Source organism: Ambystoma mexicanum, unplaced genomic scaffold (assembly GCF_040938575.1).
Source record: "Ambystoma mexicanum isolate Mex_15411 unplaced genomic scaffold, UKY_AmexF1_1 Mex_scaf41, whole genome shotgun sequence".
NCBI classification, from domain to species: Eukaryota; Metazoa; Chordata; class Amphibia; order Caudata; family Ambystomatidae; genus Ambystoma; species Ambystoma mexicanum.
This window is the reverse complement of record NW_027182457.1, coordinates 3,891-29,038: the sequence shown is the minus strand read 5'-3', so window position 1 is coordinate 29,038 and position 25,148 is coordinate 3,891. Positions and strand designations below refer to the sequence as shown.

The following is a 25,148-nucleotide window of genomic DNA, read 5'->3' as shown; positions in this document are numbered from 1 at the left end:
CAACTAACGTTTACAGGAGACTTTGTTCATGTTCTTTCAAAGATTGGATGAAAACGATGTTGTTATTCAAGTTCACCAGCACCTGCTACAGGCTCATGCCACCTAACGTTCTCTCCCCATCAGAGGCTGGAAAATAATTGGTGTACCTGAAATCTGTTGCGGCATGTGGGTAAACTTGGAGAAGCTGGGTGGACAAATAAAGGGCATCTTCTCGTGAACCTCTGGGTATATGGGAATCTAGTATTCCCGGCTTCTCAGACCTAGGGCAGGGAACCTTCCACCCTTGGTCAGACTCTACCGTAACCAGTAAATTTCATCAGACAAACCAATGCTTCATTCACTCCGGGACTAGTCTGGTGCAGGTGTTCAGTTTGTGGTTGTCAATACACATGTATAGGAGCGTTCATTCATTTTCCATTTACGATAGTGGGTGATGCATAGGGGCTTCATTGGTTTAAGATTTATGAATATTTTCCTTCTGAATCAGTGCCAAAATGGTCTATTTATTTAACTAATTAATCACGCATGTGACAATAGCCGTCGCACGCTAGCTGACACTATCGTAAAAGGATTCTTAGCCACATAAACACCTTGCCTAGAGAAATAACAGTATCACAGATATTCCGAGCACCTATGACACCAGGTTCCGCACGGGGGAATATTTCACATACGGTACAGAGCATGTAGCGAGCTTGCATTTGGACCTTGCACAGAGGATAGCTAGATATGAATGTTCCTAAGGATGTTTGCGCTGGTCTTCTGGGACACTCAGGTTTATGTCAATGAACTGAGGGTCTGTAGAGTAAAGCGATTCATTGAGCCACTTGTTCTGTAACTGAGAGTTAATGAGTAGCAATTTCTAACCTGCTTCAAGATATCTCCTGCAGGCTTGTGTGGGTCCTCACCTCCTCCCTTCCACAGTGATGATAATAATTGGATGGCATGTCTTTGGGCACAGAGACGGCATCTATCTTGGTAAGTGATCGGAGATCTAGTAGTATTAAGCAGCCGCTTTCAATGAAAGGGCTTTATAGGGTTGCGGGTAGGTCTTGCCCATTCAAGATGTCTGCAGTCAAGGCAGAGAACAGGACAGCAAGAGGCATGGGGGTAAGTGATTCTACGTTGTCACAGGGTAATAGGGCCGAGATAATGGTTGGCCCCTCAAGGCTGGACTCTGCTGAGGAGGAGTCAGGGTTTGTAGGGACGTAAGTGCAGGCCTTTAGTGTTTCCTTTGAGGACTAGGAAGGCATTGGCTGAAGAAGAGACCATCATTTTTATTGTGCAGTCCATCGTCATCTGAGGCCTTTAAACTAGATGTCAACTCCCCTTGAGCCTAGACCAATTCAATAATTAACCTGTGTGAACTTCTAACCGCTTTGGTAATTATTTCAAATTACAAGTACAGCAAAAAGACGTACATTGATGAATGTCACTGCGTTTACATTCTTCACACTTCTTTAGGATAACAATTGCATGGAATCACATGGATTCATAATTAACCTCTTAGTTGCCAACGTGTGCTTTGCAAGATAAGGGATAGGTCAAGGCAGGAGTGTCATTATCTGAGAAGAAATATGTTTATGTGAGTACCATGTAATATGTCCTATACTGTAAGTAAAGATTGTTACTTACCAGGGTGAAAACAAGTGAGATTTGACTAAAGCCAGAAGTTTTAGTATGGACCCATGTGTTCTTAAGAGTGAACTTAATTTGGGTTTATGAGCAAAATTATTAAACGTATAATTATTTATCATGTTCATTTCACTAAATTATATTATGCAATCTCATTCATAAATATAGCCACATATTACAGAAATGTACTCTCATACTGACTTGCAACTAATCACAAATAAGAAACACACATCCACACTGTTACAACATCTGCCCCTTCCCCTTCATCCCTATTGTGTCCCCCAACTAAACTGCTGTTTCCCCTGCCTAATCCTCCAATCCTTTCACCCCACCACCCAAACCTCTTCTGTCTTATCCACAGACCAAGGTCTGGCAACACCCTTGCAGCGTCACAATACGCCACCTCTCAGACAAGGTCAGGCGTCGCTAGACCACCACGGTGGTGACAGGCGCATATTGTCAACCACTATTTGTGATCTGTTAAAGCAGCATTCCGACATGCCATCCAGGGGATCCAATATTGGGGCACTTTGCGTTTAATAAAGCAGTTCATCTATGTTCAGTTAGTAAGTAGCAGCACAATAGTAATGGATGCAGTGTGAGATTGTATTTACTATTATGCTGTGCTGAAGAAAAAGGTGTACTAGTTACCTCTGCAATTTCTGTGAGGTGACCGGGTATACATGGCTCCACAGTAATGGATTCATTCCATAGTCCATATTTGCATCCCAGCATGACACCACCAGGGAATAATGTAAGGCATGTGTAAAATCTGGCATCCAGCATGCATATGTTATAGGAGAGTATGGGCCTCATTACTAGGTAGGTGGTAAGGGATTACCGGCACCGGTAAGGACACCGGTGTCGGTAATCCCTTACCAACCTATTCCGAGGTCCCTTAGCGGGTCCCTTCCTTAACGCCTGGTTTTACCAGGTGTTAAGGACGGGACCCGTTAAGGGACTTCCGAGCTAATAATGGTACCGCAAATAGCGGTACCATTATTAGCTCCATCCCCATTCCCATTGAGCTCTATGGGGGCTCGAATGGGAATGGGGAATGGTTCCTGGAATGGGGATTTACCGGGTCATCCAAGGTTGGAATGACCCGGTAAATCCCTATTTCGGGAACCCAGAATCGGAATGCAGTAAGGGGGTAGCCATGGTGCTAGTAGCACCATGGCTACCCCCTACCTCGTAATGAGGCCCTGTTGTTGGATCCCTAGGTGCCTCCTCCTACTCTATGCTATAGGGGAGTATATGTTGCTATATTGGTAAGGCCAGTTTTGTGCTATGTTGGCTATATTATGCAAAACTGGTACTGCAAAATGGGCTCAATTACCAATATCAGGATCACTCTTTAGTGATTTCTGTGAACAGCAATGTATACTAATATTACTTAATATACTTAAAGAGGGTGGCACCGGCCATGAACTCGGGTCCACAACATTGAAACATTATAGTGAGGGCCATCTATAGAGGGTGGCTATACTGTGTATCTGACACCCAGTGGAGTCATGGAGACAGCCCTAATTATGTTAAACACTGCCAGATTTTATTAACAATCAGAAGCTCACACTGTGACTTTCATCAGTTGAATCTTGAATCCTATCATCAATAATACATCTCAACAAGAGCAAGGTTTCAAACTGGTTTCCCCTTAAGTGGGATCCCAGTGGATTCAGTGATGCACTGGTTACAACTGGGATCATTCTAACCCCCGCTCCCCCCCAACAACAGCATCATTATTTAGTGGCGCAGGTAAACACAGCATAGACATTAACAACAGCCTGAAATTAGATCTCTCAAAGTAACTCACTCTCTGAAGGGGACTGGTTCTCTGCGCTACTCATTGCAGAGCACTCACTGGCTCCCCTCCCTCTGCGGCACTGGGGATCTAGGGCGGCATTCACCCAGAGACAGAGGGTTGGTGCCTAGGGAGAACTCAGGGGCCTCAGAGAAAGGTGGCGGTGGCTATCCAGGCGGATCACCATACAGGCCCTGGTCCTCTGCTGGGCTCCAGGGAAAGAAGAGGAGGGCAAAGGAGCAAGAGTGAAGAGCCAGGAAGGATGGGGATCAGGCTGGACCCTTCCAGGATGGGCCAGAGCACAATGGTTTCATGAAATGCTTTTACCTGGTAGAGGGTCAAGTTGAAGGGAGTGGCAGGGGGTTGAGCTAGGGAAAGAGGGACGGCCCATCATACTTGTGTCTTCCATATAAGGAAGACACCTCAGCTGGCTATTGAAGAAACAATAATTACAGGGCGCAGAGACTCGAAATGGAAGAACCCAATGCCATCAGGAAGTACAAACACATGGGAGAGGTTTGTTTTGAAGGCCGACGTAAGGGCCGAGAAGTGCACATAAAGGGGTTTTTCTCAACAGCAAAGGGTGTGCTTGCAGGAAGAGAAAGCTTCTCGACCTGAAGCCAAAAGATGCACTACGTGTGTCTATTCCTGGGAAGCCGCCTGCGGTGAGATTATAAGGAAAAGTACTGCTCAAACCGGGGTTTGCAGCCACTGTTCCAGTACTCGGCGGGGTGGCTCACTACATGCATATTTATTTATTTATTTATTTATTTATTTATTTATTTATTTATATAGCGCGCAAGCAGCCCAGGGGCATTGAGGCGCTGTTACTTGCAATAACTTATTTACAGGGTACATGCATGATAGCGGTTGTTGACACATTATGAATACTACAAAACTTCACACTGTTGTTACAGATATTGCATTTGGTCATATATTACAACATATGTGATAAGTATTTGTGCTGTTGTGTCCGGCCTTATGTGAAGAGGGTAGTTTTCAGAGTTTTGCGGAAGGTGGTGAGGGAGGCCTCACCTCGGATAGTGGGAGGTAGGGCATTCCAGTGAGTGGGCGCGAGATAGGGGAAGCTGGATCCGCCCACTCTGACTCTTTTTACTAGTGGTGCAGAGAGCATGTTGGTGTATGGTGATCTGGTTGGCCTGGTAGTGGAGACGGGGTGTATCCTTTGTGAGAGGTAGGCAGGAGCAGTGAGGTGAATGCACTTGTGGGTCAGTGTCAGGGCTTTGAATACAATCCTTTCCTTTATTGGTAGCCAGTGGGCTAGTTTTCTGGCCTCAGAAATGTGTTCTCTTTTATACCAGAGATCCTTTTAAGTATAAATAGCCACAGATATAAAGTCTCCTGAAAGTGATGTATGCTGTTCCTTATGACCAAGCAATGTATGGTGTTTCATTAATCCAGCCCCACAGTAGTCGAATGTCCAGCAAAGTCCACTCCACACTTACATTTGGGGCTTGACAGCTGTTGCTACAGCAGCGTTCTTATTTTCGCACAATTCAATGTATTGTTTCTAGAAATGTCAAAGTACACGATTTAGATACTTTGACACATCGTGGAATTAAAATGAGATCATGAGCAAAACAAGCATTTTAAAAGAGCTCTCTGTCCTGGCACGGAGAGAAAAGTATGTCCCGTCAAAGCAAATCCATATATATTTCCATTGAAGGAAGAACGTCGAAGCTGCACAAAATAATCCTAAACTTTCTTATATCTCAGGATGAAATGCGTGGTTTATTTACAGTTTCATAGTCAGAGTCAAATAGTCAGTCAATCTGGATGTGTTTCATGTCCAACATCAGCACTGCTTCAGAACAGCTTATATTGTGCTACAGGGAAACTAATAGAGAAACCATGGGTGACAGCTTCACCTCCACCGCTCCTCCTTCCTATAAACTGAAGCTCCTCCACAGATGCATTTATGCACGCAGGTATTTCAACCAATAAGTGGTATGCTATAGGAGAATACGTGTTGTTGGATCACTAGGTGCCTCCTCCTACTCTATGTTATAGGATAGTACATGTTTACGTGTTGTTGGATCCCTAGGTACCTCCTACTCTATACTATAGGAGAATACATGTTGTTGGTCCCTAGGTACCCGCTACTACTCTATTCTATATGGGAATATGTGTTGTTGGATGCCTAGGTGCCTTCTCCTACTCTATGCTATAGGAGAATATGTGTTGTTGGTTCCTTGGTGCCTCCCACTGTATGATATAGGAGAATATGTGTTGTAGGATTCCTAGGTGCCTCCTGCTCTATACTATAGGAGAATTCATGTTGTTGGATCCCTATGTGCCTCCTACTCTATGCTACAGGGAAATACGTGTTGTTGGATCCCTTGGTGCCTCCCACTATATTGTATAGGAGCATACATGTTGTTGGATCCCTAGGTGCCTCCTCCTACTGTATGCTATAGGGGAGTATGTGTTGTTGGATCTCTAGGAGCCTCATAATCAATGCTATAGTAGAATGTGTGTTGTTGGATCCCTAGGTGCCTCCTCCTACTCTATGCTATAGGAGAATACATGTTGTTCGATCCCTAGTTGCCTCCTCCTACTTTATGCTGTAGAGAAATATGTGTTGTTGGATCCCTAGGTGCCTCATATGCTATGCTATACGAGAATGGGTGTTGTTGAATCCCTAGGTACCTCCTACTAAATGCTATAGGAGAATATGTGTTGTTGGTCCCTAGGTGCCTCCAACTCTATGATATAGGAGAATATGTGTTGTTGGATCCCTAGGTGACTCATACTCTATGCTATAGGATAATATATGTTGTTGGATCCCTAGGTACCTCATAATCTATGCTATAAGAGAATCTGTGTTGTTGGATCCCTAGATGCCTGAAATTCTATGCTATAGGAGAATACATGTTTTTGGATCCCTAGGTGCCTCATACTCTATGCCAGAGGTCTTCAAACTTTAAATGGAGGAAAATGGGCAGGGGCGGTTCACAGGGTCGGACTGGAGCTTAAAACTGGCTCAGGCACCAATAAAAAAGTGGCCCACAGTTGCAAATGGCAATTTATTACTTTAGTGACAGACTGTTTGAATAGTAACCCAGGGGGTGTTTTCTGTTAAAATGTAAGCAAATTGTGATATTTAAAGTGTATTTATTCAGCAACAAAGGTCAAAACTACTAGCTGCATAGTGAAGTAACTCATCAAACTGGCCCACATCGGCCAAAAAAGTGGCCATTTTGACCCCAAAAAATTGACCCACACTAGCATTTTGCATTTTTGGTTTGGGTATTGCCCTATTGCTCTATAGGACAGTCAGATCCTGGCGGCTTATCCATAATGGGCGAGGGGGGGCGTCGACCCTGTGGCCCTCTCATCCATTATGGAAGAACCGAGGAGCCAGCCCAGTGAAACACTGAGCACTCCCTCAGCTGCTTTTTCCAGCTGAGGGAGTGCTCCTGAGCTAGCTGAACTGTCAAAGGGAAACATGGTTTCCCTTGTCCAGTTCAGTTCCCCAGCTGCACATGCTCGCTGAGCCATGCAAGGTTGGGGGCGTTTTGCTTCGCCAGCCTTGCATAGCTCATTGGAAATGCTGGCTGGGGACCTGCATGTCTGTATGTGCGCGGGGGGGCCCCTGCACTTCCTCGCACATACAGACAGAACAGCCATGAGCGGGGCATTTCAGCACCCACGTGCAGGCCCCTGCACGCATGTGCAGGAACCAGGAAGCTCTTGCTTTCCGATTCCTTTCATGATGCAGGAGCTGGAGAAATGGGTGAGGAAACTTCAGGACCCATGCAGAAGGTAAGTTTATGTTAATTCATTTTTTATTTAAATATGTGTATGGGTGCGTGTATTCTTGTGTTATGAGTGAGTGTATGGTGATGGGGGCTTGTGTGAATGATAGAGTGATTGCTGTATGAATGTGTGTGTTTGTTTTGGTCTGTTGGGCTGATTTTGGCGAGTGGGGGGCCTTTGTTGCACAATCCCCCTACCCACCTGCCAATTTCAGCTCTCCTTCTGAGACGCTGTGGAACCCAGAAGACAGGGATGGCATTTTTTTTACTGGACATCTATCATTGATGTCCAGTCAAAAATGCCATGCTTTCCCCGTGGTCCCCCCAGTGCCTTGCATACACACATAGGGCCTCATTATGACCCAGGCGGTAAGGGGTTTACGGCGCCGTAAACAGCGCCGACCCTTACCGCCTGAGTACGAGGTCCCTTAGCGCCATGGCGAATTTAACACCTGCTTTTAGCAGGTGTTAAAATCCATGGCGCTAAGGGACCATGGAGTTAATTACGCCACCGTAATTTACGGTGGCGTAATTAACGCCTTCCCCACTCCCATTATGCCCTATGGGGCAAAAATGGGAATGGGGAAGGGTAAATGGGGATTGGGGACTTACCGCCCCGCCAAGGTCGGAATGGGGCGGTAAGTCCGCCAACCACCATGGCGTAAACGTAGTTTACGCCATGGTGGTAAAGTCACGGCCCAGGCGGTAACTTACTGCCTGGGTCGTAATGAGGCCCATAATCATGTTGATTGTATTAGGCACTGTGAGGCCCAGGGGAGAGGGATGGTATCTTTTACTGGACATCTATCATAGATGTCCAGTAAAAAATATCATGCCTGCTTTCCAGGCCCTCCAGCGCCAATTGCAAAGTGTTTGGCTTTATGCCCAATTTATTTTTAAGTATTCCCTTAAATGCAAGATTTTAACTCATTATTTTAAAACAATTCACGGGGAAACCCCCCCAACCTCCCCTTGATTGGTTTGGGCTCCCTCGCTGCGCTCCGTCGCTAATGCATATCTGGGGAGAAATATTTATGCCCCTCCACTTAAATAATTCACCAGCCGCCACTGGCCATGGACTGTGCTGGGAGCGGGGTGGGGGACCCCAGGGACTGTGGTGGGAGCAGGAGGGGCGGGAGCCATGGGATAGTGGTGGGAGCAGGGTGGGGAGAGCCCAGGGTCAGTGGTGCGATGGGGAGAACACAGGGACTGGGTAGGAGTGGGATAAAGGAGCACAGAGACTGTGATGGGGCAGGTGGGGCGCCCAGGGACTATACTGGGAGTAGGATGTTATGAAGGTGCGCAATGGTTCATAGCCATTTGGAAATAATTTCCATTTGGCAATTTTGGGGGGCCCAGCCTGCCCACATTTTGCTTGTGGGGGGGGCCAGGCCTAAAAAGACCACTGCTATATGCTATAAGAGAATACGTGTTGTTGGATACCTAGGTGCCTACACCTACTATATGCTATGGAAGAATACGTGTTCTTGGTTCCTAGGTCTATAGGAGAATACATGTTATTGGATCCCTAGGTGCCTCCTGCTCTGCTGACAAGGTACTAAGCACCAGCGTCGAATGTCTCTACTAGGCTTTCGGCCACTTACCCACCTGACTGCGCCTTTCACTTAAGTGCTGGAACCTCTTACTTGTGATCTTCCCAGATTGGGCCTCAGGGTGCCTTGTACCATCTGTATCTCATAATTACATGCCACTTAGTGTCTGTTCTAGTGGCCCTGTGAAGCAGGCCTTCATTTGGCACATGTGATACCATTGGCCAGCACCATTGTAATTGCGCCATTTTTAAAGATGCAGTTCTGTGCAGTAGATAGACTCACAATAAGCAACGGAAATGTGGGTGAATGTGGATAACAGAATGGTTTAACGATTAAAGGAAGACATGGAAAAAGGATGTTGTCAACAACAAACCGAGAAAACAGGACAAAATGAAGAGAAAGATGAAAGGAGACACATAACTGTTTGGTGGCTGCTCTTTTCTCTTTTTCTCTTTAGAATTTACTGAATTTTCTTTTATAGAGGCAAAAACAAATCAACAGAGAAATGTAAACTCCCACTGTCCCCGACTATCGCAGCGAGGATTTCCACCTTATCACATGAGTCAAGTCCATTATCCTCTCTCTAGAGACTGAGCTGCAGCGCTTGGACGCAGCACGTCCATGTTGACCTTCCTCCTATCAAACATGCAGTCCCGCTGCTCTAGCTGTGCCCCGTGACATCTGCCTCCTTACCTGGGCAGGTGACATCAGTGGATTGACTCTGTTCCTCACTGATGTGGTTCTTCACAGTGCAGGTCACGTTCCTGACGACAGACTCGTAGCTCATCTCTACTACCCTGGAAGGGACCAATGAGGGTGTCCCATTCACACTCCAGGAATAGGATGGGTCGGTGCCGTTCTCCACGTGGCAGGACAGCTGAACAGTGGCGTTCAGAAGGCATGTGTAATTTTGGTCCTGAGACATTTTGACACAGGATTTATAGTCAAACCTCTATCAGGTACAGGGCTGAAAGGTCCACGTGTGGCATCTCATAACAATGTGACCATTGACATACTAAGAGTAGTGCTCAGCACCCTCTTCTATTTCCACCTATTTATATTGTTTTACTTTTAATATCCCCTCTCATTCCCTTCATGACTATTTTCTTGTTCTTTATTTTCTCTGGTTACATCCTATTCCTATGATTCTCTATTTCATTCTTAATTTCTGATTGGCTGAAACGTTCCTCTTACCTGCTTATCAAATGTAATCTTTATTCCCCCTGCCTCGGGTGCAAGCATATCAAATGCCACCCCTAGACCTATGTTAATGGTCATCAAGCGACTTGGAATGACCCAGTAGAGGGTTGGAATTACCTATCTGAGGGCCAGAGGTAGTTGCACCCCACCTGGATCTTCCAGGCACCCCAGCTTTCACACAGCTGTCTGCATGTCTGGCTACTTCTTCCAGCCTTGATGACTGAGTTGAAAGAAGGCTGGCAGGAAATTACAAGACAGGTATGAAGGGCCGACGAGAAACCAGGTTCTAGGTTTCATCTAGCATTTCCCTCCAATTTCACTGGGTCCCACCACCACCATCCATTTTATTTTAAGAAGAACGCACAAAGCATGACTAACTCCACAAGTGCCTTCTTGCACTTCTGATCCCTGCCCAGAACCTTGTACAGCTGTGGGTGACGTCGCACAAACCACTGCTGGAAAAGGCAGGTCTTCATATGTTTGTGGAAGACCTGATTCCTTTATACAACCCAGAGCATCAAGAGTAGTTGGCTTCAAATATTGGGGGCGTGGCAGGGTAAGGTTTGCCCACTTGCTCTACATCAATTGAATTGCAGTACTTCCAGCTGCAAGGCTGCAGGTGGGAATATGCATCTGTAAGGCAAGTACTTTGTGACCTGTTTATTGCTAAAGGTAAATGCAAATTATAATAGGAGTCCACTGCCCCATCTCCATTCTACTCTACTCCTCTCTCTTCCTAACATCATGTGCCTTCATATCTTCCTCCTCCTCCTAACTAAACTCTCTCTACCGTGCCTAAGGCACTGCTCACATGTGTAACCATTATGTATTTATTTGTAAAGCACTCCTTCACCCATGGGGGAATCATGGCACTGCTGGGAGTTAGGAAGGAACAGAAATAGAAAAGGAGGGCATTGGAAAACAAGGTGAGCTAAAACAAAAAGGTCTTCAAGGTGCGGTGAAACAGCAGGTGATCCTGTGTGGCATGCAGGCTCACCGGAAGGAGTTCCACAGCCTGGAGGCCGCAACAGAGTAGGCCTGGCCACCTGAGCTAGAGTGGTGAAAGCGGGGTACCTGAACAAGATGAAGAGATGCAGAGCATAGACAACGAGAGGGGACATAAGGGGGAATTTGACCTGCAAGTACTCAGGACCCGAGCCATAAAAGTCCTGGTGCACCATGCAGAGTGCTTGGAATTCCACCCATTTCCCCACAGGAAGCCACTGCAGTGAGGCCAAAATAGGAGCGACAAAGGCCCAAAAAGGGGCCCCTGTCGGCAGCCTGGCAGCCGTGTTTTGCAGGACCTGTAAACGATGAAACAGGTAGCGAGGCTGGGCTAGATACAGGGCATTATTTATTTAATTTATGTATATATTTATATTGTGCGGAGCCCGCAGGCATCAGGGCGCAGAAAGAAAGCGGTTTAAGAAACCAGGATGGTGGCACTCTAACAACCTTATTGGAACAGGGTGGTTTTCAGTTGCTTTCTGAGCAATAATGGGTTACTAATTATGTGTAGGGCACTAGGGAGATTGTTCCATGCCTGTGCAGCCTGTATCGGAAAGGAGTTCTTTCCTCCTCTTACTCGCTTGCTCCTGGGGCAAATCAGCCGCATAGTGTCTGCTGACCATGTAACTCTGCAATCTTTGAACATTGATGCATTCCTGAATACATTGCGGTGTTTGTCCATAAAGGCATTTATAGACAATAGTGAGTGTTTTAAAGCAGATTCTTGCTTTTACTGGCAACCAATGGAACTCTCTTCTGTGCATTGAGATGGGTTCATATCTGGGGATGCTTTTTATCATTCTTGCTGCATCATTTCATAAGATTTGTCACTGTTACACACATCCCTATCTTCATTTCCATCCACGTACAAGAATTCAATGAGCATTTATATGCAATGTACAAGTTTTAGTCCCTAAAAGTCCTTGCGGCATTAAGCAGCGCTAGAATCTGAAAATCCTCAAAATGTTATGACTGCTTAGAAACATTCACATGCTAATATGGCACTTGCACTGCAGCCAAACATGCACATAACTAGAACATATGGGGCCTCATCAGGAGTTGGGCGGTAGCCCTTAAACCCGGCAGTAACAGAATTAGGACCGCCAATACTGCTCCGCCAGATTACGAGTCGGCACACATACTGCTGTACACAAAAATGTATCAGTGCTATTACATATTAATAGCGCTGACAACACAAAGCGCAATTACAGCCGTATCACAAGAGCAGGTACGGTGGTATTAGCATCGAAAACCAGCGCTAATACAGTCAAGAATTACCTCCAGCTTCCAGCTAGAGGTAAATAAACCCAGGTGCCATAAATGAAGCCACAGACGCACACAATGCACACTGTAGGGCTACATAAGACACACCCATGCCCCAAAAACTGTTTCTAATACCATGCTGCTATTATTTGCTGCAAGTTGGGACAGGTAGCTGCTCATGCTGTGCCTGGACCTGGAGATGCAGGCCAATCAGGCCAGGGCACAGGGAGTAAAGGGGAGGGAATGAGGAGGAGAAGGAGTAGAACGGTCGAAGCAAGGTGGGCACCCATCCGCACGGTCAGGCCAACACCCAGTTGCTTACTGTGTACTGCCTAAACAGGCAGACCATCACTGAGCTGCTGGCCACAATCCAGGAGACATAGGGAGCAGGATCAATATCCAGACAGCTGTGGCCCTACTGGTGAAGCTGGTGGCAGTCCTACAGTTCCTGGGGACAGACACACTCCTGACTGCTCGATCACCTTTACTTGATCAATAACGTGTGGCAGTAGCTTATTAAACGCTGCCTCTCATGACAGTTGGTTTCTCTGCTGGGGAAACACCCTGGAACCATACAAGGCTTCAATCTTGGCACCCCACTGGGGCTGCTGAGACAGCTGCAGCCAGGTCTTTTTCCAGCGGCCATACCAATCTGCTAGGCACTTTCATTCTTCACCCTGGCTCCAGCAGGCACTCTTACGTAGCCCAGGTGCCAGCAGGCAGTTGCATCCTTGCCCTGGTTGTTTCTGTGGCAAACAGGGCACACTCCAAGGTCAGGCAGGACTTTTGGGCTGGGCAGCTCAGTTTAGCAGCTCACAAGTTAACAGCTGTTCTGCCTAGTAAAGGCCCTGGTTTAAGTGGCAGCTTCTCTTAATCTGTTGCTGGCACCCTTACAGCCAGGAGCTCTTCTGTAATGCAGGTGGTCTGGGTGTTCTTCTGCCTCTGTTACTTCAGTCAGGCCAGTCCATAGGGCACTCTTAAAGCACAGCTGTGCTTTGCATTTGCGCCCTGAGTTCTTTGGGGTGGGCACCTTTGGTCAGCATCACTCCAGTCAGCAGCTTTTCTGCCCTGCGGGTGCCCCGGGTATACCTATGCCCTGGTTCCTATGCTAGCACAGCTCATGCCAGCAGTTCTTCAGCAATGCATGTGCTCTGAGAGGGCCTTTGTCCCTGTTTCTTCAGCCAGCACAGTCCTTTGCTGGTGTATGGGACAGCGCACCTGTACCTTTCTGTGTACAAATGTAATTATACTGTCAATGTAGATACTAAAATATTTGCAAGGGTCCTTGCCACATGGCTGATACCCATCCTGCTCTTCCCGGTGCATGCGGACCAGTCAGGCTTTGTTCCGAATAGATCCACTGCACTGAATCTGCGTCAGCTTTTCAACATTATGGGAGTCATTACAAGTTCCCCGGTCGGGAGAAAATACCAGCAAAGTTGCTGATAATACCAGCACATGCATTTTTACCTTACATGGGAAAGACAAGTTTGCTGGTGGGGGCCATGGATCTACCTCCAGGCTTACTTGACAGTAGATCAGGACCCCACCAGCAAAACAATGCAGCAATTACCAGCACCGGTAGCACTGGTGCTGGTAATTGCTTCAAACCCCCCCATGGAGTCTTATGGGATTCCATGGAATAGGGAGTTACCAGCATTCCCGCTACTTGTTATATCCCGGTAATACTGGGATATCAGGCAGTGGGAGAGCTAAATCCTTTTGGTGGCATCCCGTAGGAATTACTAGAGGGATAGCACCAAATTCAGAATGAGGGCCTAGGTCTCAAGTCAACCCGCAGGCAAAGGAAGCGACTGTGGCATTGGATGATGAGAAAGCATTTGAATCTGTGTCTTGGAATATTTTGTTTGATGTGTTGAGTCATTATGGCTTCGGCACATATATGATTTCATGTGTTTGTCTGCTCTACACCGCGACCACTGGCCAGAGTTAAAATCAGACGTGGGACATCGCAGGCGTTTCAGTTGGGCAGAGGCATGGGGCAGGGATGGTATCCGCTTCCCCCTTCTCTTTGCGCTTGTTGTCAAACTATTGGCGGACCTTCTGAGGCATAGACACAGCAGGAGGGGGCTGAGACTGGGGGCGGTACCCGATATAGTGTCACCATATGCAGACGATGTCCGGATTTACATTAGAGACCCTTTCATTAATGTAATGAAGGTGCTGGTTCAGCGCCGGATAGGGGGGCTCACCCACCAATTGCGGGAATGAGGGGGACGGGATAGGACACCTCATAGGGGAAGGGAGGAAGAACACAGGGAGACACTCTGTATATGACATGACACAGGTACATTGCAATTATGCTATTACTAATTGCAAAATGTCTATGGTTGGAGCGAGAAGCAATGTGGCGCCACATGGGGAGGAGCCGGGAGCGGGTAGATCTTATTGCTCCAATCAAGTTTGACTAACTCTTGTCTAGCTATAAGGGTATGAGGTATTCTAACCAGTGAGCTATGTGGGAATCGCAAAGACGGCAAGATTTGAAGTGTTACTGTTTCTAACTCCATGATTGTATTAGCATTATAGAAATGATGTTCGCTGTGTGCCATTTTGTCAGCTCTCATCAACCAGTTCTGTTCCACTGTTCTTTGGGATTTGTGCTCACCCAGCTGTAATCAACAGCTTTACTTCTTGTATGTTGTGGGCTCCTTTTTGTACTACTTGTGGTAACTATTCCTTACAAGATTTATGGAGGACCCCGCCCTGGTACATTTTTCGAGGCCCCAGCGAGATCCTCAGTTCTCTCGGTCAAATGCGGGAATTCCAGCCGCCCTACCTCGGGGCATGTGTATGGAGACCGCAGACCTGATCTGCACCCATTTTCGAGGAGGCCCTGCAGATGCCGAGTTCACAAAGGTTTGCCTGGTCCTAAGCGCAGCCCGCGCTCAGGAGGAGGTGAGAGCTGGCGCAGATGGCTCGGTGCCAAGGGGATTCAAGGATCTCTAGGACGTGAGAGTAACTGTGCAAGAAAGTGCTGCATCATGGTTGCATGCCCAAAGAGGGGGGAGTGACTGTATTTTGCGGTGGTTAGGATGCATCCTAGATGTGGAAGGACAATCGGCCATAGTAGTATTCGATTTTTACACACGCCACCCTATATGGAGTGGATGTAAGCGTGTGGGCACACCAGCATCAGGTATGGAGATTTGCATAGTAAGAGTTGGACCCTGTTAGAGAGGGGTTGTGCGTAGTACCAGCGATTGTATAGTTGCGTCATTTGGGGGAAGACAAGTGTAATTTTCATTGTATAAGTGTCTCTGAGGTATAGAAAGGGCACGCACGTGGTGTGACTCATGGTGGAAGGGTCAACAACAGGTACCTTGTGTATAATAGTAGGCTTGGCATTCTAGCAGTAGGCATTAATGAAATAAGTGGCAGTGTCTCTGCACCTCTTTCTACTAACATAGAGAGAAGGTGAGCCCGTGGAAAGGTCTGTTGTTTACTAACCCGGAATGAGTGGTCAGGCCTGAGGAGAAGGCCACTGTAACGGGTGAGAGTGAGTGGGTGGGCAGGTGGAGAAGGCCAGTTTCAAAGAAGGGAGAGGGGAGTGATTAATGGTGAGTGTGGGTGTTGTGGGGAAAAGGTATACACAGAAAAGGGGCAAGGGCTGCCTAGGGTAATTGGGACATAGATGAAGGGTAGCCAGAGGGCGGGAAATAATGGCCCCTCAACCACATGTGTAAAAGGTTGCCCCAGTATCGTGATAAAATATTAAAGTATAATTTTCAGCGGGTCCAGGACACTGCAGGTCAGTGTTTCCATGCGTTGCCCGGTGAAGGAAAGTCTGATAGTCAAACAATAGAAACATGTTCTCGAATTTGTTAAGAAAATACAAGGGGCCTCATTACAACCCTGGCATTGGACCATGGTGCTATTTGCACCATGGTCCATGCCGGATTCCGCCATGGTGGATGGCGGATTTACCGCCCCATTCCAAGGTTGGCGGGGCGGTAAATCCCCATTCACCATGGCCCCTTCCCCATTCCCATTTTTGGCCCATAGGGCTCAATGGGAATGGGGAAGGTGCTAATTATGGCACCGTAAATTACAAAACCCGCAGCAGGAAAAATCCTGAAGGGAACAAAGAGGCGACAGAGAAAAAGAGGGACATAGACGCACAACGGGAGGAGGTATATAAAAAAGGGGAGAGGAAATACTTAGCAGACATTGAAAAGAATACGCAACAGCAGTTGGACACACTATTCCACAAAATGAAAAAGGTGGTAGAAGAGGAGATGCAGAGGAAAAGTAAAGGGGACACAGAAGAATGGGTGTCAGGAAGAATCCAATTTAGACTAGATGATGAAGAGGAAGAAAACAAGGAGGAGGAAGATGGAAGGGATGAGGGTAGTGCGGTCTCGTACGAGCGGTAGGAGGAGAATAGAGTGATGGAGAGGGCGATGAGTGGACACCTGACAAAGAAAAAAGAAGGGGGATAAAACAAAGAAGACGACAGGACAACGGAGAGTGTGGAAGGGACTGGTCAACTTCCATCCGCAGTAACAAGGGGAAGATGAAAGTAGGTCTGGCCCAAGTCACCAAAGGGGAGGGGGAACAGGGACTAGGACGAGACAAATGCCACTGTTACAAAAGGGAAAAGGGGACGAACATTATGTACCATGGCAGACCATGGACTGAGACAATCTAATATGCAGCCTGCCCTCCCTTGTTGCAAGGGCCAGCAAACGGATAAAGTCACTCTAGAAAAAGACAGCTGGGGTGACACTGGCAATAGGGGATATGAAAGGTTTATTTGGGACCATATTTGGAGAACAAGGGGACAAAATATGGGAGCAGACAGGATACAAGGGGGTGACATTAAGCACTAATTCCCACGATGGGGCTCCATTCAATAACTGTCGAGCGTACGTATGGGAAGTACTGAGGAGTATGTATCCTGATAATTACTATCTGGGGATAGTGATGGCACATATAATGAAGGCCGATGATGACCCTGCAGACTATCTAAAGCAGGTGCAAGATCTCTGGACGAAGGAGACACGGCGGTCCTGGGACGAGTGAATACCCTTGTTTAACCATATGCTGGTCAAGGGCTTGCCAACAGATGTTCAGGCATCATTGGATAAGATTGTGGGGATAATAGCGATGGGATGGCCAGAGATCCAGGCAACGATAGTACACTACTGCAAATGGATGCAGGAGAGTGAGAGGCAGGTGGCAGAAAATGCTGCAAACAACAAACTGGTACAAAAGAAATGGGCAAAGTATACAATGGAAGGGGCAAGGCCCATGCCTGATGCAGCCACAGTGGCACCCGCCCAACAGGGAGGGTTTCCCATGGGGAATATGCCTCAGTAAGGGGGTTATATGCAGCCACAGTACATGCTACAGTGGGGGGCCACACAGCAGGGGACCTATATGAATGGGGGTTTCTTTCTTTTCTATGGTTAGAGGGTACCTGCCACAGGGAAGAGGAGGAGGAGGAGGGTAGAGAGGGACAGGATATAGGGTCTCTGGCCCAACCCATGTACCCAAGCATGTTTTTGAACAGGATCGAGATCCTAGTGGGATGGGACCCGGGAATACACGGGAAGGTGTTCCGATTGGCATCAGAATTCCTGTTCAGACCGCAGTGCCAGAAGGATGGCATAAAAGGTACCACATTCTTACTATAACTAGAGGAGGTAGTGATACGCAAAGACATGGTGATCCTATGCCGAACAGGCGATGGCAACATGGAGTGGTGTACGGTGTTATGCATAGACCCAACACTGACAATAACAGGACTAACGGATGAACAGTTGTTCTGCGATGAGGGGGATGAGGGAGAGATGGTTTTCCAGCTGCAGATGCCTTATCCAGTCAAAGTGGTAGAAAAGCTGGTGCCCATACTGACACAAGTGGTGAAAAGGGGGAGTAAACACACAGCTGAACATCTCACCATGGTCCCGGAAAAATGAGGACCAAAGGGACCCATGATGTAGGGGTACTGAAAGGAGTGGGGGTGCTAAAAATAATTGTAAAGGAAGGAGAACTGCTACCCTGGCAAAACAATACCCATTGTCCAGAGATGCAGATGAGAAAATATACGTGACTCTACATGCACTATGGCAGCAAGGAATCATACAGACACCCTCATCGCCATGCAACATGGCTATATACCCGAAAATAAACCAAAGGTTGGGTTATGAAGATTCATACAGGATTTACACACTCTAAACCATGTGGTTGAGACAGAATTTCCCTTGGTACCGAACCCTGCTACAATACTGTGCAACATCCCAACAAGGCAAGGTGCTTCACAGTCATTGACTTGAAGAATGCCTTCTTCTCCATTCCAATGCACCCCCGACTCAAGATACCTGACAGTGTTCATGTATCGGGAGACCTGATTCGAACAGACTGGGCTGCCCCAAGGGTCTTGCAAGTCACCTAGCATTTTCAACAGGGTGATCCAAATGGACATGAGCAATTTACAAATTCCAGGCAGAATGATCCAGTATGTGGATGATTTGTTAATATACAGTGAGACCGAGAAACAGTGTAGGACCGATTTTGTACACCTCTTAACCCAACTAACAGAGAAGGGGTACAAGGTGGACAGGGCAAAACTGCAATACTGCCAAGAGGAGGTAGTGTACCTGGGAAAAAGAATATCTATTGAAGGGCATAGGATAACAAGAAAGGGTAGAGGCAATTCACTCTGCAGCACGCCCATGCACAGTGAAGAAAATGCAGACGTTTCTGGGGTTATGCAATAACTGCAGGGCATACGTTTTTGACTGCTCCACATACACAAAACCACTACTAGAGGCCCTCAAAGAAGCACAAAAGGAGAAAGGGAGTTAAAGTGGACACCAGAAATGAAAAAAGGTTTCAGGCCCATGCCCCAGTACTGGCCACCCCTACTAAAATAGGCATTTTAGTTTACTTCCACTCAGATGGCTCAGTGATGATCGTGGTCCTCAAGCAAATGAAGCACCAGGGAAACAAACCATTGGCATACTACAGTGCAAACAAGCGCTCACGGCTGCAGCATTTGCAATCAAGAAGGCAGGCAGTGACAATCACAATGGGGATCCCCATAGTACTGTACATGGAACACTCATTATTTGTCATCTTGGAAAAATCAAAAAACAAATTGACGACACAGAGAGCATCAGAGTATGAGGTGATACTGACAAACCCAGCCATTGAAGTAGTGAGTTGTTGTGTGGAAAACCCGGCAACATTCATGGCAGAACCTGCAGAAGAAGAGGGCTATATACACAACTGTGCAGCAGATATGGAGAAAATGGAAGGGAATGTAAAGGTCAAAGAGGAAGAAATAGAAGGGGCAGAGATGGTTCATATTGACGGGTCATCAAGTATAAACTCTGAAACTGGAAGGAAAAAAAACGGAGCAGCAGTAGTGTGCAACAAAGAAGGGTACTATGTAATAGCATCCCAGCAGCAGTTACCATCGCATTATTTAGCACAGGCAGTAGAGTTAGTAGCAATGATCCGTGCATTACAGGGAGGTTGTACAGGCATGTAGCTAACATATTCTTGGATTCAGCCTATATAAAATCCACAAGACATTCAGGATTGGCACAGTGGGAGAGACGAGGGTTCAGGAGAAGTGACGGGTCCCCTGTACAACATGCCGAGTTGCTTGGGCAATTGATTGAGGCATTGAAGCTTCAAATGGAGGTGGCCATAAAAATATGTGCTGCCGATACAGGTAAGCAGGACCGAATATCTTTAGGGAACAAAATGGCTGACAGAGCATCCAAAGAAGCGGCATACTTCCATGAGGGTAGGATGAGACTGTACACAAGAACGAAGGGGAAAACACAAGTAATGGTGGCAGAGAGAAGAAAGGGTCAAGAGGAAGAAAAGGGGAAATGTTTCAAAACAATACCAATCGTTTTAGATTATAGAGCTGCAGGGAGAGGTCGGGAAGGAGGAAAAAGACCTATGGATTCAAAGAGGGTGTTCCCTTTCTGTTTTTTATTTTTTGTTATTCTTTGTGTTGGGTTTATAAAACCTTTACAAAGCAACATGAAAGAAAAATAATTTTACAATTCAACATAAAATATAACTCTTCAGTATAAAATCTACATTATTCACGTGATAATCACATACATTTTTAAAACATTTTAAGCAATTAAAAATCAAAACTGAACTAAATGACGCAAACACACATACATTTTTAAAACATTTAAAAGACCTAAAAAAACAGAAATAAAGACAAAAAACAGAGGAGGAAATCTATATGCTTTCATTGGTGTTTCCCCGCCAATTTAAAGGCAAAAATAATGTTAGTCTTTTAGTTTTAATTGAATAGATTTTAAAAAGAGGCTACGGCTATAGTGTCAGAAGCATTTTCACCATATAGACATCTGCGCCAGTTATGTTCCTCACTACACCAATGACTAGAAGAGAACAATTTGCCCAAATATCTCATCCTCGTATCACTATTTGCTGGACAGTGCAGAATCAGATGTCGAGTGGTTTCCTTTATATCTTTATTCTTGCAAAATCTACATCTAGATTCTGCGACTGTGACCAATCGTCTCCGCAAGAGGATTTCATTAGTGGGCAAAATATTCCAGCGGAATTTGAGGAATATTGCTCTGCGCAGTTTATCAGGAAATCAGACCAAATAAGATGGTAATGTTCCCCTTTTCTCGTGTTCATGGCTAAGATGACTCATTGATGGATAACTGTGGAGTTTCTCTGTTGTATCAATCCAGTCTTTATAGTAGAAGACATTTATTACACTTACAGGATTATCTATCAAAACCTCAGTATTCAAGTTTAATGTTTGTAAAAAATGTTTGCTCGACATACGGATCTAAATGATATAATTAGTAGTTTTCCCTCTAGAATTCTGGTTCTGTTACGCTCACCTGGCTCCCACAGAGGTGTCGATCGGAACTGGACAGCTGCGGTCTCCACCAATGGAACGCGTAGGGCCGAGATGACGGACTGGACTGGCCCACCTAGCTTTGTTTGCTTGGCCCGTAGGAATATTCTTCTGCAAATGGAGAAAGGGAATTAACCACCCGTGGAGTTGAGCGTAGACCCCCCCACCTCCGCTGTTCTCCCCACAGATCACCTTTGATGTCCCCTCTTCTGATGGTTTGAAAAGATGAGCTCTTCATCCTGCATTGAGCGCAGGGGCGCGTTGATTACCAGATGCTTCACTGGCTCGAAGGAATTGGTGAGTTCCAGAACAATATTGATTCCGAGATTCCCGGCAAGACGCCGTAAGTATAAAGTTCGTAAGAGTTCAAATGCCTGACTTTCACTCTTGTCTGATTCCTTGCAGGTTGCAGCTTGACCCTAATAAAGAGTTCCGCGTGGCAACCGGTAGTATTCTGGTAAGGATTTGTATTTTCCAACACAGTTCGATAAAGTAATGTCAATATGTAACCTGTTGCTTTCTCCCTTATTCAGGCGCTGAGAGCAAGTATGAAGTCTCGGGGAATAATACCTCCGGCGGTAAAATCAGGTAAGTCTATTGTGGTGAGGAGGGTTCCCCTTGTTAGTCCCTTTGTTTCACCTTGCTGTCCTTTTGTTTCCCCTTAGGGGCCAGGGTTCGGCAAAGATGCAATGGATGCTGAGCCGACCCGTGAAGAGGAATAGTACCCCCGGTGGTAAAATCAGGTAAGTCTATGGGGGGGTAACTAATATTCCTCTGTGTATTCCCTTGGTTCACCTTGCTGTTCTTGTCTTCTCCTTAGGTGCCGGAGTGCGGCAGGAACATGCAGGAGGATGCGGTGGAATGTGAAGATGCTGCGTAGGCCGGTGAGTTAAGTGCAGCGCTGCAGCAGGCGAGGCGACGCGCATAAATAGCTTCTTTCTTCCAGCTTGAAGGCGCGATGGATCGGGAATTCAGGTAAGGATCAAAGGTATTGCTCTTGTTCTAACCTTTTCTCCTTCTTTCTCCCATTTTCTAGGAGCTCCAAACTCGAGGTGGGCGTGGCAGAAGGCTGGATGCAGACTTGCAGGCACGGTGAGCCTTACGCTGCTGGATGCAGAATAACGCGAAGCATGTGCTGCTCTTCGGGCGTGGTTTAAATAGCCTCCAAAGTAGTCCCAGGTAAGTATTCCTCCCCAGCCCCCCCGAGTAAAAAATAGTCCCTAAGTAAAGTAGTCCCTTCCAAGCCTCTTTTGGCTTGGAGCTCTTGCAGCATGGTCTCCATCAGGTAAGTTTGCAGCATGGTCTGCATCAGGTAAGTTTTAATCTATGAGCCTGGCGCCTATGGCTGACTCTCCATATGAGCCTGGCGCCATAGGCGCCAGGAATGGACCCAAATAGCCCCTAGCAGGGGTTGTTGGGCTTGCTTGGGATAACTTGATGCCTGCTTCCGGGGTTGCTGGACTTGGTCTGGGTCCCCGGGGGTAGGCATCATGACAGCACTCCCCCCCAAGGCCCCTCCTAAAGTCGTTCTTCCCTGTGGTTTCGGTTTGTCTGGGAAATTTCGGTGGAATTTTTTCACCAATTGGGGTGCATGAACATGGTCACGAGGTTCCCATGACCTTTCCTGTGGTCCGTAATCTTTCCAGTCGATTAAATAAAAGAGTTTTGACTTCATCAGCTTGGAGTCCAGGATGTTCTTAACTTTAAATTCGGGTTCTCAGTCTACAAGGATAGGGTCTGGTGGCTTGGTTAGTCTTGTCCCTGGTTGCACTGGCTTCAAAAGTGACACATGAAAGACGGGGTGAATTTGCATATTAGCAGGTAAGTCCAACTTGACAGCCACCAGGTTGATAATGGCCTTAATAGAGTAAGGTCCCAAATATCTGGGGTTAAAGGTCCGTGTTCCCTTTAGAGGTATATGTTTTGTGGCTAACCATACTTGGTCCTCTATCTGGTATTGTGGAGTATCCCTTCTATGCCGATCAGCATCTTTCTTGTATTTTTCTTTCGCCTGTTTTAAATGTGTAGTTGCGTCCTTAAAGGCTTGTATAATCGTAGCGTGCAGATGGTCCACTGCGGGCATTTCTAAGTGTTGGGGTGAGTCAAGGTCTGAGGTTCGAAGATGGTGCCCAAATAAGGTATAAAAGGGGCTTTGTCCAGTTCCAGAGTGTACTGAATTATTGTATGCATGTCTTTCCAATTACTCTCAGTCTGATGTAACATACAACACAGGTATTGTTCGAGAGTCTGGTTGGTCCTCTCCGTTTGACCGTCGGTCTGGGGGTGGTGACTGGTCGATAACCTCACATCGATTTGCGCCAATTGACAGTATTTTTTCCAAAAATGTGAAATAAATTGACTGCCCCGGTCAGAGACCAATATGGACGGAAATCCGTGTATGCGAACAATGTTTTCGAGGAACTCCTTTGCCAGGATTGAAGCTGAAGGTAATCCCTTTAAAGGAATGAAGTGGGCCATTCTTGGAAAAAAGATCCACGATAACTAGAATGGTGTTAAATCCATTGCATGAGGGTAGATCAGTAATAAAGTCTAACAATAAGGTGTGCTATGGTGTAGGCGGAATGTCTAAAGGTTGTAAGAGTCCAGCTGTTTTTTTTTTTTTACTTTTGTTTTGGGCGCAAATGCCACAAGACATCACAAATGATTTAATATCCTTTCGCCAGGTGGGCCACCAGAATTGTCTTTTAATTTTAGCTTCAGTTTTTGCAATACCGGGGTGCCCCTCCATTAGGGTATCATGATAACGGGAAATGATTAGCTCTTGTAGTTCCTTGTGTGGCAGAAATAGCCGCCCTTGGTAATAAGGCAGATCATTGGTGACAGAGTAGTCTGGGCCTTTTTTTACCCAGTCCTGCAGGGCTGTAGGATCAAAGAGTTGCTGGACCTTTACCTGAATGTCCTCTAGTGTCTGTAGAGTAGTCTTGCCAAGAATTCTTTGTTCGTAAATTATAGGTACTGGTTCTGGGTTCACTTCTGCCTCTCCCATCCCTATTCGGGATAACGCGTCTGCTTTACCATTCTTACAACCTGGTTGATAGGTTATTACGAAATCGAACTCGGCAAAGAACAATGCGCATCGGAGCTGACGTGACGATTGGGCCTTGGCTGTCTTTAAATACTGTAAGTTCCGGTGATCGGTGATCACAGTAATGGTATGCCTGGCACAGAGAAGATAGTGCCGCCAAGCCTTGAAGGCGGATTTAATGGCTAATAACTCCTTGTCGGTAACCGCATAGTTCAATCTCGGGTGCCGAGAACTTTCTGGACCAAAATGCTACTGGATGAAGCTGGCCAGTTTCAGGGTCCTTTTGAGACAGGACAGCTCCCATGGCTAGACTGGATGCATCAGTTTCCACTATGTATGGAAATTCAGGGCGCGGGTGCTTTAATACAGGTGCAGACGTGAATTTTGCTTTCAGCTCTTGGAAGGCATTTTCAGCTTCTTCAGTCCACATAAAGCGTTTATTTTTTCGCAAGAGTGCTGTGATGGGATGTACAACATGTGAAAAATCTGGGATGAATCTGCGGTAGAAATTGGCAAAGCCGAGCATGCTTTGTACTCCTTTAACTGAACTTGGTGATGGCCACTTAAGGATTGCGTCCACCTTTCGTGAGTCCATTCGGACTCCCTTTGGGGTCAGGATAAACCCAAGGAATTCAACTTCTGTGGTATGAAAAACACATTTTTCCAGTTTTGCATATAGTTTGTGCTGGCGCAATTTCTCAAGGACTGCTCGGACGTGCTTCACATGGTCAGATTCTGAAGAGAAGTATACTAGAATATCATCGATATATACGACAACACAAACGTCAATTAGTTCACAAAGGACATCGTTCATGAAGTATTGGAAGGCTGCTGGTGCATTTCACAACCCAAAAGGTATCACCTGGTATTCGAATAACCCATACTTAGTGCGGAAAGCAGTCTTCCATTCGTCGCCTTCTTTTACACGTACCAGATGGAATGCCCCCCGGAGATCTAATTTAGTGTA

General features: G+C 46.4%; 1 protein-coding gene across 1 annotated transcript in view; it reads right to left on the bottom strand.

Annotated features, from left to right (window-relative positions):
* The window catches only part of LOC138559124 (hepatic and glial cell adhesion molecule-like), a 472,939-nt gene extending 463,268 nt beyond the window's left edge, over positions 1–9,671 (bottom strand). Inside the window, exon 1 of the mRNA XM_069642690.1 lies at positions 9,462–9,671. Within this exon, the coding sequence (XP_069498791.1) occupies positions 9,462–9,555 (94 nt within the window). The 5' untranslated portion in view covers positions 9,556–9,671. The remainder of the gene's footprint in view (positions 1–9,461) is intronic.
* Between the last annotated feature and the right edge of the window lie 15,477 nt (positions 9,672–25,148).